This window comes from Desmodus rotundus, chromosome 6 (genome assembly GCF_022682495.2).
Source record: "Desmodus rotundus isolate HL8 chromosome 6, HLdesRot8A.1, whole genome shotgun sequence".
Taxonomy (NCBI): domain Eukaryota; kingdom Metazoa; phylum Chordata; class Mammalia; order Chiroptera; family Phyllostomidae; genus Desmodus; species Desmodus rotundus.
Genome location: NC_071392.1, coordinates 47,310,804 through 47,324,428, shown reverse-complemented (window position 1 = coordinate 47,324,428; position 13,625 = coordinate 47,310,804). Strand labels below are relative to the sequence as shown.

The window sequence follows — 13,625 nt, the reverse complement described above, 5'->3', positions numbered from 1 at the left end:
ACTATGGTTTGCTTCTTCCTGGAGAACTTTAGGTTTGGGTCAAGCTTGGTATAATGGTACCTCCATTTCACTGTGCAGCCATTAAACTCGCTGATATTAAATATGCTCAATTCTACTCAGTCCACAACTTGAATTATCCCATATACAGGGCCTAATCTCCCTAGATTTGAGTAGTACCTAGAAATTAAAACTGAAAACAAAAACAATATAAAAATTTAGAGTGATCTTCAAATGAAAATAAATGCTATAAAATAAGCCTCCAGAGAACGTAAGCATGGACTTCATGGAAACCAAACATTAGAATAAACATGAACGTACAGTGCATTTCTCTACTTCAGGTTTGCCTGAAGGATTTGGTCTTCTCTAAACAAGCCATTAATGTTGAATTTATGAACAAATTAAAAGCTTGATAGAACTAGCATATATTTAGAAACAAGGACTGTAATAAATTCTTTTGAAAAAAAAAAAATACCCTGGTCAGGTAGCTCAGTTGGTTAGTGTTGTCCCTATACACCAAGGTTGCGGGTTTAATCCCTGGTCAGGGCCACATAAAAGAAGCAACCAAGGAATGCATAAGTAAGTGGAACAACAAAATTGATTGTTTCTCCCTCTCTTCCTCTCTCTCTCTAAAATCAATCAATAATAATAATAATAATAATAATAATAATAATAATAAAAAGGTGTGTGCATGAAAGATAAAATTGGGGGAACAATAGAGTCTCCTGGGGAGCAGCAGTATTGGTTGGACTTCACCTCTGTCACCTCTTTCCTTGGAACTGCCCTTGTAGAACTTGGCTCTTTACCAAAAATGAAGTTTTAAGAAAGTAACAATGAAAGGCTAGAGATTATAATCAACCCCATTACAAAACATGTCACTTCTGTTAAAATGAAAATATGAATAAACCTGTGCCTAAATTGAAAATGTAACTTTCATATACTGTTTAACTATTCATGAAAAGATTAACAAAATATATACCTGTGTGTTTAGTACTGGATAAGTTTCTCTCCTCAACCTCCCAAAATAAATGTTTTATTTAGCCTATAAGAATTGAAATCCTGTTCACATGGTATGAGAATCGGCATCCCACTAGTAGGTAGAAGCAAAACTATTGTAAGTCCATGCTTCAACTTCCCAACTATAAATTATAACACTTTCCACCTACGCTTGCAGGTAGTAAATGGGACTAAAATCCATGTTTTCTGACTCTCAACCCAATATTCTTATTTTCTTCTCTTTCAAATATTAGCAGAGAAAACCATCTGCTGTCACATACAGGACTCACAATGTCTTCTTTTTAAATGTATCTTAAATAAAACAAGTGGGTTGTGTGGTGTACATGCAGACATAGACACAGCTGTGTGCAGAGGAAATATTTGTGAATGCTAAGGTTGCTGTAGCTTAGGGAGTAAATTCTATCTTCACTTTAAAAAAAGTTATACCCTTTCGATATAACCATTTAAATGCAACACATTCTTAGTCTAATATCATTCTTTAAAATAGCACACTAGTGACTTATAGGGTTTTATATCTCTCCTTTTCTGAGGGTTTTTTTTTTTTTTTTTTTTTTTTTTTTTTTTGGTAAAGAGTACTTCTAATTAATTGCAAAGAAGTTGCCCACACCAAAGGAGGGACAAGGACAAAGTCTACAGTCTGTGTCTGTCATTTTATTAACATGACACCTGAACAGGCATCAACCCCCAGGCATCTGAATGGGCAAAGGTGAAAAAGGGAAGGGTTTAACTGAAAGATATGGGGTACTCTCAAATCCTTTAAGGAAAACGAGGTGAGTTGGCAGCTCTGATCTGTCAAATGCTATGGGCTACTTAGAGCTTTTTTTCTGATGCATATTTATCAGCAGGCAATGTAAAGGGCAAGCCCAGCTCCTAAAGCTGGGCACCCTTCCTCTTACCTCTCATTCCCAGGCTATTTGCCATGATCAAAACAAAAACCCTTCTGATATAATGGCTGTTTCATGCTTTTCTCTTCATCCCCCAATAAATTTCACTTCAAAAGCCCCTGAAGAATCCTTAATTTCCAAAAGCCTGCCATGTTTAGCAATGAATTAAGAAAAATGACAAATGTCCCCATCCCTGACATATGCTCCTGTCCTTAGAAGGAAATGGAGGTATTAATCTTTCCCTCTCCCTTGTCCAGTCCAAGATCTAGAAACCAAGTTATCCATTGTGTTCTTCTCAGATCAATTTTTAAGTGCAAATTCACTGGTCAAGTACAACTGAACATGGTCATTTGATTCCTTTGCACCCAATTAAGGCGTTGGTCACCTCTCCTAGATCATCAGCCCCTCCAAATTCCTGATACTTACTAAGCTGGTGTTTCATTACAATAACAAGAGACTCCAATTATTATGAATCCAGTATGATGGACAGAACTCCAGTGACACCATACAAGTCCTTACACTAGGTTGGGGTCAGGAAGTGCTTTTTTCCTAATCATCCCATATTTTACAGCTTTAGAAAGACAAAAATACGTGTATAATGATAATCAGGATTTAATACTCTGCAATCACATTGTACAGAAAACACAGGCATGTGCGCACGCGCACGCACACACACACTTCATCTAAAAGACCCTTCTTGGGGCCTGGCTGGGTGGCTCGGTTGGAGTATTGTTCCATCAAAAGGTTGCAGATTCGATGCCTGGTTGAGGCGCTTTCAAAAGGCAACCAATCGATGTTTCTCTCTCTCTCTCTTCCTTACTCTCTGTCCCTTCTTCTCTCTAAAAGCAGTGAAAAAATATCCTCGGGTGAGGATAATAAATGAATGAATGAAAGAGCCTAAATAAATAATTAAGTAAATAAATAACCCTTCTCGGATGCAGACCCTGGAGGGCTGAGTTTGGAGAGACGGCTTGGTAGACAGTGCTAAGGCGTATGGAGTCTGCTTACTTTTCTCCTCCACGTTCTTCCTTTCATCACCACTTTCAGAGCGGCACTAGAAAGAGAACAGGTGTGACAAACACATTAAGACTGAAGTGATAAATGGAACTCTTACCAGGTTCCCGGAGGACACCCACTGGAGGGCTGCGAGGTCTCAAACCCCTTCCCCTGAGTCCTTCCCGAGCGGCCCGGGCCCTCTGATGCAGGATCTAAAAAGAGGCACCTCCCTGCGTCCACCACTGTCACCTTCCCAGGACTGCGGACATTACCTTGCCCAGCCGCCAGGGCTACCTCCCCAATAGGATGTGTCATCTCACCGGGATCGCCACAGCTACCGCATTGGGACTACCTCCCCTGGTAGGTCTGTGTCACCTCACCAGATTGCAAGGGCCATCTCCCCCGGGCCACCGGAACCACGACCTCAAGCCCGCAGCCAGGGCTACCTCACTGAAACAATCTCCCCAAGTCGAGATTTGTGCCACCTCACTGGGCCACCAGGGATGCCTCACCGAGGTTGCCGGCCCCTCGCCGACCCGGCCTGCCGGGAGCATCACGCCTTCTCGCGAGTCCTCGGCTCCAAGCGCAGCCAGCGTGGCCCGCGGAGTCAGGTTCCAGACAGCCACAACACCAGCTCCGCCTCAGAGACTGCAGGGCTGAGCGTCACGGCGACTTCCTCCCGTCTCTTTGCTTTCTTCCTTTTCTCCCAGAGAGGCCCTGCCCGCGCAGCCGCCCGCCGTGCGCCCCCTGCAGGCCAGGCGCCGAGTGGGCGGCTCTGGAAGCCGGCTCTCCCCGGAGGCTCTCGGGAGAAAGGAGGTCCTTCCCAACCTCCGTAAAACCTCCTCTACCTCACCCTTAATTATAGAGCTTGAAAGTAACCCCTCCTCCACACATAAATATTAATTTATTTATATTAATCATTTCGATTTATATTTTAAATGATATTTCAGCTGTTCTGTTGACTAGCTTTAATGTAATTTGGTTGGGCTGTTTAGTTGAGGTATTTCCAGTGTGATTATCTTTGTATCTTTTCTTTTAAGGCTGATTAGTCAACTAGAGAAGACCTTAAAATTTCCTGCAGGGAGGGTGCAGATCTGGTTGTAAATGCCCTGGGACCTGAATTGAGGAAAAGGACGCAGAATCTAATATGCACTCTACCCAGTGCAGGGATCGCCCAAAACCTTCCCTTTGCTAGGGACTAGGAACAAGAGTTACCCGACAGCAACAGGTAAGTAGAGGATCCAGGGATTTGACAACTTCAGAAACTACGAGGAAAGTGGTACCACAGAGACATAAACGGGGCGGCGTGGGGGGGGGGGGTGCAGAGGGAGGGCAGCAACTCTAAGGAAACAGAAAACATTCAGTGAGGAGAAAGCTTTAAAAAATTATATGTATAATCAATATCCTGAGATATGAGATACTATTACAACCATAACAATAACAGATTACTATTTAAAAAGAAACACTCAGAGACAAAAATATGATAGCAAAAATGAAAAGTTCAATTAGAAAGTTAGAAGATGGGAGATAGGGGGCAAAAAGCAAAAGGACAATGAAATGAAGATAATAAAGAAAAAAAGTGAATTACGGGGCCACTCCAAGGGGTTCAAAATCTGAAAAATAAGAAAAAGCAATAACAAATGTTAAGGGAAACAGTGATGATCAACAAATAATTCAAGAAAAATTTTCCAAAGTCATAAATTCCAGATTGAAAGGGCCCACTATGTGTCCAGTCATAAATTCCAGATTGAAAGGGCCCACTGTGTGTCCAGCACAATGAATAAAAGTTGATTAACTCCAAGGGTCATCATTGTGAAACTGCAGAACACCAGTGGCAAAAAGACAACCTTAAGTTTTCAGAGAGAAAAACAAAGGATCAAGACTCAGGATATCTTTCATTTTCTCAACAGTCACAAAGAAAGCTAGAAGACCTGGGAGCAATCCTACCAAATTTCAAAAAGAATTTTATTTCAAGCTGGAATATTTTGAGTAGTAAGCTACCAATCAAAGGTGTAAAGAATAAAGGCATGTTTAGACATTCAAGATCTCAAAAATTTTTTGTTTCATTTACTTTTTTTCAGGAAGCTACTGGAGGTTGCACTCCACTAAAATGAAGGACCAAATGGAAAAAAAAAAAAGACATAGGAAATAGGGAACACAAGATACAACAGGGAAGACAAATGAAGTGTTGCCCTGACAACTGTGCCTAGACATAGACTGGTGCAGGTCAGAGGCTCCAGGAGAGACACCTTCAGAAAGATGAAACTAAGAGGTGTGCTGTATTGTCACAGAAAACCTTTTAAAAACTGGATCTGTAATAGCAAATTGTAGATGCATTTTGCACAGTTGGAAAAGTGTCTGTGACTGATTGAAATAAAACAAAGAAAGGAGGAGGGGGAGGAGGATGGGAGACTGATGGAACTCCTCATCTATCTCAATCTCTGGAGGGAGAAATTTAAATGATCGTTAGAAAGTCGGGCCTTGGCTTAGTGATGAATACTAAGTAACTAGTTGAAGTAAAAGAGCTGAGCAGAAGTCATCATAGTATACTGTATTATTTTGCCCAAGATGTAATTATAATGTACTTTATTATAATAGTTATAATGCAGTGAAAATAAATCTTTTTTTTAAGTACAGTATAACTATATTAGGAAGATAAAGGGATGGGAAGTGTGGTGGGGGTGGGAGAAGGAATGGGGAAAGGAATAAGTGCTAGATCCTTATTTTTCATTAACTGCAGTAAACAGATAATACCTAAAGGTGAAAAGCCAAGAAATAGCATTACAAATATAGAGAAAGTTAAACATCAAAGTATCCAGTTGAAAGATGAAATGACTGACTTTGAGGAGGGGAAAACACGTAAAGGGAAGAATGGGGAAGACAGTACCAGCTGCGGAAGAAAGCTTTATTAGAATGCAACTAAAATTCCTAAGGCAATAGCTGCTATAGCAGTCACGTAAAGGACTCTTCGGTGCCTGTAAAATCCCTTTTTGCCCTCGCCAAAGCCCCGGTGCCACCGCCTGGGAAGCTCCCTGAGTGAATGGGGCACTATGAGCTCCCCACCCCTTAGCGGGGAAGGCCAAGAAGTGCCTCCCCAAAGCCTGCGGACTGACTGCTCGAGGCGCTCCGCGGCGGGGAAGTGGGTGGGACCGGCGGCTGAGAGCCGGCTCCGCCCCGGGGGAGGAGCCGGCTGGGAACGGCGCGTCCCTGCGCCGCACGTGTGCGAGCCCGGTCGCAAGCGAGTTCACTCGATCGCTGTGGGCCCCAGGCGCGGACAGTGTTGCTTATGTTCGGCCGCCCTTGCAGCTGGCTCTTCCGAGTGACGGCCACCGCTGCCGCCCACCTACACGCGGAGCAGTGCGCTCGACCCCTCGCCGCTTGGCCCGCACCGCGCCCGCGCTCCCGGGCCCCGGGTAAGTGCGCGGCCTCCGCGCAGCCGCCTGGGTTCCCCCGCCAGCCCTCGGCCCGGTCGGACTCAGCGCCCAGACACCCCAGTCCCCCCTGGAGGGGCAGTGTGGACTAGGATGGTGTTCCAGCCGTGGTCTGAGGCCACAGCGCGCCCGCAGAGCCTCCATTACGGGTCATACCCGCGGGAGCGCGGCTGGAGCCTGGCGGGACCTGCGCTTCGGTGGTGCCAGCCCCGCCCCCCACTGCCGGGGCAGGTCCCCTGGGAACGCTGCGCCCTCCTTCCTCCCGGCGGCGCTGTCCGACCGAGGATCCCTTTACCATTCTTTGCTTTACCCCTGACTCTCCCTAAACTCTTCTCCCTCTCCGAAGAGAAAACTGGCCTTTATCACGAAACCTTTTACCGCTCGCAGACATCGCAGGGCTAGTCTGCTTCAGGGTCCAGCGCACGTGCTTCGTCCTGGTACTCCTCACCCATCACTACTTATGCCATGGCTTCTGTGTGCTAGATGACTTCTTGTTCTGTAGCTGTTTCCCAGAGTAGGAGCAAACAGGTTGAGATCCAGGAGTGTTTTTCGAGACCTCGGCTGGATCAGTGTTTAATGAGTGGGTGGAGGACGTGCTTCTGTGCGTGTTGAAATCCGTACTGAGTCCTTACCGCCAGCCTTGTACTGAGAAGTTTGAAAGTACATCCTCATTGCCTGGGTTTTAGCGCCTGCCAAGAAGCAGGGTTTGGAGTTTAGTTTTTCAAATATTTGGTACTGTTGTTAGGCCGCCTTTTTTTTTTTTTTCCCATTCCGAAAATATGTATAGGATTACTACAGGCTTTTATTTCAGGTCTCCAGCCTGTGAGACAGGCATGCCCCATTGGCTTGCGGATGCCTTGACAATGGAGGGATCTATGAAATAGCCAGCAGTACACTCATACTGAAGAAGGGACGAATAGGCAGTGATTTTGTTCAGTCATTAGGCAAGTAGCCAACACTTAGTATCTATCATTTAATAACTCCTTTTGAGCATATTTTTGATAGAGGTTGAGCCCGTACAACTATTAATAAAACATAGCTTTTTCCCCCAAGTAGGAGAGAAGTTACAACCCAGCTGGTGTTACTGTTGACCAAGTTAGCTCCAAGCTCAGGTCCTTTACACTACACGCACCGTTTCCACTGCCAGAAACTCATCTTGCACATATCTTTTCATGTCTAGTCCTTCTTTCAGTCATCACTTCAAAGGCACCTCCTTGGAGAAGCGTCACGAAAGAGCACCCCTCTTTCTCTAATTCCCCTTTTCTCAGCTTTATTTGTAGATATTACACTTACATTTTAAAAAAATTTATTCTCCCATATATCCTTACATAAATGTAAGCTCAGTAAGGGTAGGGAATTTTCCTTTTTTCTGCCTAAAACAGTGCCAGACACACAGGAGGTGCTCAGTAAATATTTGTGCAATGAATAAATGAAGTGAATTTAACGGTTTTGCATATTAGAGTGGTGAATGTGCTCTGCCCCTGAAGAAAGTGCTTTTGATTGTGAGTGCTAGAGGCATTACTGACAGTTTGCAGAGAATGCAGGATAGGAGCATTTAAAAAATGGATATTATGGAGGATTTCAAAATATAGACACGATTAAGAGTAATATAGTCCTTTTTTTTAGATGTTCATTTTGCAGGAAATAATAATATTAAGGGACTGTGAGTGATGTGTTAAAATTCTGAAAATGATAAATTTTGTTGTGGGTGTAGAGAAAGCTTATTGGTGAATCATATCTTAATGAAAAAGATTTGAAAATACTGTTAGCCCTGGCTAGTGTGGCTAAGTGGATTGAGTGCTAACCTGTGAACCAAAGGGTCACCAGTTCAATTCCCAGTCAGTGCACAAGCCTGGGTTTCAGGCCAGATGCCCAGTGGTGGGGCATACAGGAGCAACCACACATTGATGTTTCTCTCCCTCTCTATCTCCCTCCCTTCCCCTCTCTAAATATAAATAAGTAAAATCTTTTTTAAAAATACTGTTAAAATTGTAATATTCCTAATCTCATTTGGCTCATTTGGAGTGTAAAGGAAACAAAACCCATGATTTTAGTATTTCCCCCAAAGAGTTGTGTAGGACTTCAAGTTCATGGCTTAGAATCAATAAATTTCATTCTATTCCCAGTCATAGAGTCAAGCTTCTGATCTATAGAGATTTTTACTTGACATATGAGATAGTATGTAATGGGCAGTTTATTTGTGCAATGTGATCTTTCTTTTTTTAATAAACAGTGCTTTTTTTCTTCTTGTTTTTTTGTTTTTGTAGTGTGATATTTCTTTAAAACTTAAAAAATACCATTAAAAAACCCATAAGCAACTTCCCCCTCCCTTTTTTTTTTAAGTCAGTTGCTTTTTCTAGCTTTGAGTAGAATGCTTGAACATGTATATTTGGATTTTCCTTAGGGAAATCACATGGGGGCAATCAGGGTTTTATCTTTCTGATTTAATTCTTTTTTTAAAGATTTAATTTATTTTTAGAAAGAGAGGGAGAGAGAAACATTGATGTGTGAGAGATACATTGATCAGTTATTTCTCCCACATCCCCAACTGAAGACCTGGCCTGAAACCTGACCAGGAATTGAACCAGCAACTGTTTGGTTTGCGGGATGATGCCCAACCAGCTGAGCCGCAACTGTCCAGGGCCTGACTGAAATTTCTCAGCTTCTTTTATGTTCTCAGGATTCCCTCCCAGCCTTTTATTTAAAAGTTATATTCCAGCTTCCAGCCAAGATGGAGGTGTAGGTAGACACACTGCACCTCCTCACACAACCAAAAGAAGGACAACAATTTAAAAACAAAAAACAACCAGAACTGACAGAAACTCGAACTGCATGGAAGTCCGACAACCAAGGAGATAAAGAAGAAACATTCATCCAGACCAGTAGGAGGGACGGAGACAGGCAGCCGGGGCAGAGAGGACCTGCGGCAGTGCAGCCGGACCCAGAGTGGCAGCAGATTATGGAACCAGCTGGGCAGGCAGTGTGACTGCTAGCAGACCCTGCAGCCCCACACTCGCACATAGATAAACCGGGAGGAACAGTGGGGGAGCAAAACAGGCTGCGCAAACCATGGCTCTAGCTTGGGGAGATAAGACTCAAATCTCTGATTGAAAATACCTGTGGGGGTTGAGGTGGCAGCAGGAGAAACTCCCAGCCTCACAGGAGAGGTTGTTGGAGAGATCCACAGGGGCCTAGAACATACACAAGCCCACCCACTCGGGAATCAACACTAGAGGGGCCCAGTTTGATTGTGGGTAGCGGAGGGAGTGACTGAAATCCGGCAGAGAGCAGAGCAAATGCCATTGCTCCCTCTCGGCCCCTCCCCAACATACAGCATCACAGCGCAGTGACCAGCAGACCAGCGTCAACCCACCCCAGTGAACACCTAAGGCCCCACCCCTTTACATAACAGGCACACCAAGACAAAAAAAATGGCCCAAATGAAAGAACAGATCAAAGCTCCAGAAAAAATACAACTAAGCAACGAAGAGATAGCCAGCCTATCAGATGCACAGTTCAAAACACTGGTTATCAGGAAGCTCACAGAATTGGTTGAATTTGGTCACAAATTAGATGAAAAAATGAAGGCTATGCTAAGAGAAACAAAGGAAAATGTACAGGGAACCAATAGTGATGCAAAGGAAACTGGGACTCAAATCAATGGTGTGGACCAGAAGGAAGAAAGAAACATCCAACCAGAAAAGAAGGAAGAAACAAGAATTCAAAAAAATGAGGAGAGGCTTAGGAACCTCCAGGACACCTTGAAACGTTCCAACATCTGAATTATAGGGGTGCCAGAAGGAGAAGAGGAAGAGCAAAAAATTGAAAACTTATTTGAACAAATAATGAAGGAGAACTTTCCTAATCTGGCAAAGGAAATAGACTTCCAGGAAGTCCAGGAAGCTCAGAGAGTCCCAAAGAAGCTGGACTCAAGGAGGAACACACCAAGGCACATCATAATTACATTACTCAAGAATAAGCAGAAGGAGAGAATCTTAGAAGCAGCAAGAGGAAAGGACACAGTTACCTACAAAGGAGTGCCCATAAGACTGTCAGCTGATTTCTCAAAAGAGATCTTACAGGCAAGAAGGGGCTGGCAAGAAGTATTCAAAGTCATGAAAGGCAAGGACCTACATCCAAGATTACTGTATCCAGCAAAGCTATCATTTAGAATGGAAGGGAAGATAAAGTGCTTCTCAGATAAGGTCAAGTTAAAGAAGTTCATCATCACCAAGCCATTATTACACGAAATGTTAAAGGGATTTATCTAAGAAAAAGAAGAAAAAAAATAGGAACAGTAAAAATGACAGCAAACTCACAGTTATTAACGACCACACCTAAAACAAAAACAAAAGCAAACTAAGCAAACAACTAGAACAGGAACAGAACGACAGAAATGGAAATCACGTGAAGGGTTATCAACAGGGGAGAGGGAGGGGGAGAGAAGGGGGAAAGGTACAGAGAATAAGTAGCATAAATGGTAGGTAGAAAATAGACAGGGGGAGGGTAAGAATAGTGTAGGAAATGTAGAAGCCAAAGAACTTGTAAGTATGACCCATGGACATGAACTATAGGGGGGGAATGTGGGTGGGAGGGGGTGGGCAGGATGGAGTGGAGTGGAGTGGGGGGGGGGGATGGGACAACTGTAATAGCATAATCAATAAATATATTTTTTAAAAAAGTTATATTCCATTTCAGTCTTCCCTTTTATATAGTTTCTGCTTATGAAAACAACACTAATTTGAGTACTGCCTCTTCTAGGGTAGAAGTTTGCACAGCTGTTCTGTAAGTATATTCTCAGTTTCTAGGACCACAGAACGTAGCAAAACATAAATGATTTGTAATCATTGGTGCTATATATACTCTTTTTTTTTTTTTGGATGAGATGTGCTCTCAGTGGCATAGTTTCTTTTTTTTTTTTTTTTTAAGATTTTATTTATTTATTTTTAGAGAGAGGGGAAGGGAGGGAGAAAGAGAGAGAGAAATATCAATGTGTGGTTGCCTCTCATGTGGCCCCCACTGGGGACCTGGCCTGCAACCCAGGCATGTGCCCTGACTGGGAATCGAACCGGCAACCCTTTGGTTTGCAGCCCACTCTCAATCCACTGAGCTACACCAGCCAGGGCTATATATACTGTTAATAATAAATGTGTGTGACAGGGCCATCATCCCAAGCAAATGAAAAGTACTTCATTTGAAAACAGAAGTGATGTTGATTAACGAGCTTGTCTTCGCAATTATGTAACAAGAAAAAGATAACAGAAGGGTCCAGGAGAATCAAGAAAAAGTGCCAAAAGGTACCAAAGGCATATTTATTTGGTGCCATTGGCAGTACTTTGAGGGTCTCTTAAAATTAGTGGTATTTTAGGGAGAAAACCATGTTTAATCATTAGCCCAGAGAACTTAAGAAGCTTTGTTTTTAAACTGCAGACTCAAATACAATATTGTGCAAACCATCCATAATAAATACTAATGGCCACAGTCAAGAAGGAACAGTTATTACAGACCTTTAAACAAATCATCAGTTTTCAGATTTACAGAGAAATAAACTGAAGCTTGCAGAGATTAAGTGGCTTAGTAATGGCAAAACCTACTCGTACATCAGTCTCCATGTTTTACCTCACAAATTGCTGTTCCCCAAGTAAGAGTTGAAACCAGTGGATGATACTTCAGATCCATGGTCTATTAATATTCTCATTCCACGAATGTTAGGCATAACAGTGCTGTCCTAAACCTTCTAGAATTCCATTCATGAAATCACTGATATAGGCGTAGGGGAGCATGAGAGGTTGGAATGATGCCCATATTCTGACATAGGAGACTGGTAGGTAGTGGGTGGTAAGAGGTGCAATTTAACAAAAGTGTGTTCGTGATGGGAAATGAGATCAATTTATGGCACGTTGAGATTGAGCATTTGATTCTACTTCTTAGTAGCTCTGTAAAGGGAACCAATATTCTTCATCTCCAGGCCTCAGTATTTTCGTGCTAAGATGGGAATGACAACACTGTCACAGGGTTAAAGCAAGATTTGAACAAGCTCATGGCATATAGTTTGTCATTGTTTAGCTGTCTTTGCGATTGCCTTGGACCCTGAATCAACGGTAGTTGGAGATGACAGGGTCTTAGCTGGAACACTTGGGAGTGAAAAAGGAACAAGATTGGAGAAGGAACCTGGAGAAGCACAAATTTAAGTGGCAGGCAGAAAAAGAGGGGGAAAGAGCTTCTCCAGAGGCAGGAGATAAGCAAGGAGGAGGAGAGTCTCAAGGTAAGAAAGCAGTGAACCATGCCGTGTTGGGAAAAGATGTCAGGTAGGACCAGGCTTGAATGGCTGTGATTTGGTCAAGGAAGCAAATGCTGGTGGGGCACTTACTCCATTCTTTGTCGTGTCTTGTCACACTACCAGGAGTAATGCCTGGCACAGAGGTGCATGGTGAGGAGTGAGTGTGTGTTAATGTAAGTGTGGAATTCCCTTAAGAGGTTTGCCACATTAAGGGGAATGGTCATAAGTGGTCTTCTCACTAGAAAGGGACCAGGATTGAGGCCGGTCTGCCCTGATACCCTCTAGAATGGGGGGGGGGGGGGTGACTTATGCAGGAGAGATTTCATAACATGAGTCCAGGTGATTCTGAGAGTGCATTTATTAAAGCTGAGGGACAGGAAGGGTGTAAGAGAGAAGAGGCAAGATCATAACATGGGAGTGAGCCTAGGCGAGGCCGCCTTGGCTCTTTAGAAAGAAAGTCATAGGCAGAAGAAGTGAGCCAGCAAGGCTTCATGGTCTCGGGAAACAAGTTACAGAGGCAGAAGGAGGGCCCCGGGAGGTATTTCCAGGGGGTTAGCCTGGGATGAGCCACCACTGCTGCTGCTCCCCTGGTTGCAAGTCTGGGAAGTTTTAGAGTGTAGGAGAAAGAAAGCAAAAGATACACCTCTAAGGAAAAAAGGGTGGGGGAAGGCATGAGCTTGCTCCAGAGATTGTGAGCACGCTGGGTCCTTTGTCTTAAGGGTTTTTATCTATTTTCTAAAGGCTGGAATTTTAGGGGGAGGTCTCAGGGGAGGATCTTAAAAGAACATTCAGCTTTTTAGCTGTGTCTTTTGATATGCTGATTCATCAAAATGAGTGTGTAGAGGGGTCAGAATCTTTTTCTGGCCTTTTTCACCTTCAAAGAATGTGAAGAGGGTCCAGTACCAAGGTGGATCTGCCCCCTGCCTGGTCTGGAATGTGTAAACCATTTGTTCTTAAGTGTCCTTGGTTATGGAAGATAAGACTTTGCAATTTATTATCTGGCTGTAAATTGCTCAGCTG

The 13,625-nt window shown here is 43.4% G+C and overlaps 2 protein-coding genes across 2 annotated transcripts in view; one reads left to right on the top strand and one right to left on the bottom strand.

Annotated features, from left to right (window-relative positions):
• RINT1 (RAD50 interactor 1) overlaps nucleotides 1–3,638 on the bottom strand; it is a 31,648-nt gene extending 28,010 nt beyond the window's left edge. The window contains exons 1-2 of the mRNA XM_024558648.3: nucleotides 3,407–3,638; nucleotides 2,907–2,952 (exon numbers count right to left, since the gene is read on the bottom strand). Coding sequence (XP_024414416.2) covers nucleotides 2,907–2,952; nucleotides 3,407–3,448 — 88 coding nt within the window. The 5' untranslated portion in view covers nucleotides 3,449–3,638. The remainder of the gene's footprint in view (nucleotides 1–2,906; nucleotides 2,953–3,406) is intronic.
• Nucleotides 3,639–6,097: 2,459 nt separating this feature from the next.
• PUS7 (pseudouridine synthase 7) overlaps nucleotides 6,098–13,625 on the top strand; it is a 65,929-nt gene continuing 58,401 nt past the window's right edge. The window contains exon 1 of the mRNA XM_053926611.1: nucleotides 6,098–6,307. Within this exon, the coding sequence (XP_053782586.1) occupies nucleotides 6,181–6,307 (127 nt within the window). The 5' untranslated portion in view covers nucleotides 6,098–6,180. The remainder of the gene's footprint in view (nucleotides 6,308–13,625) is intronic.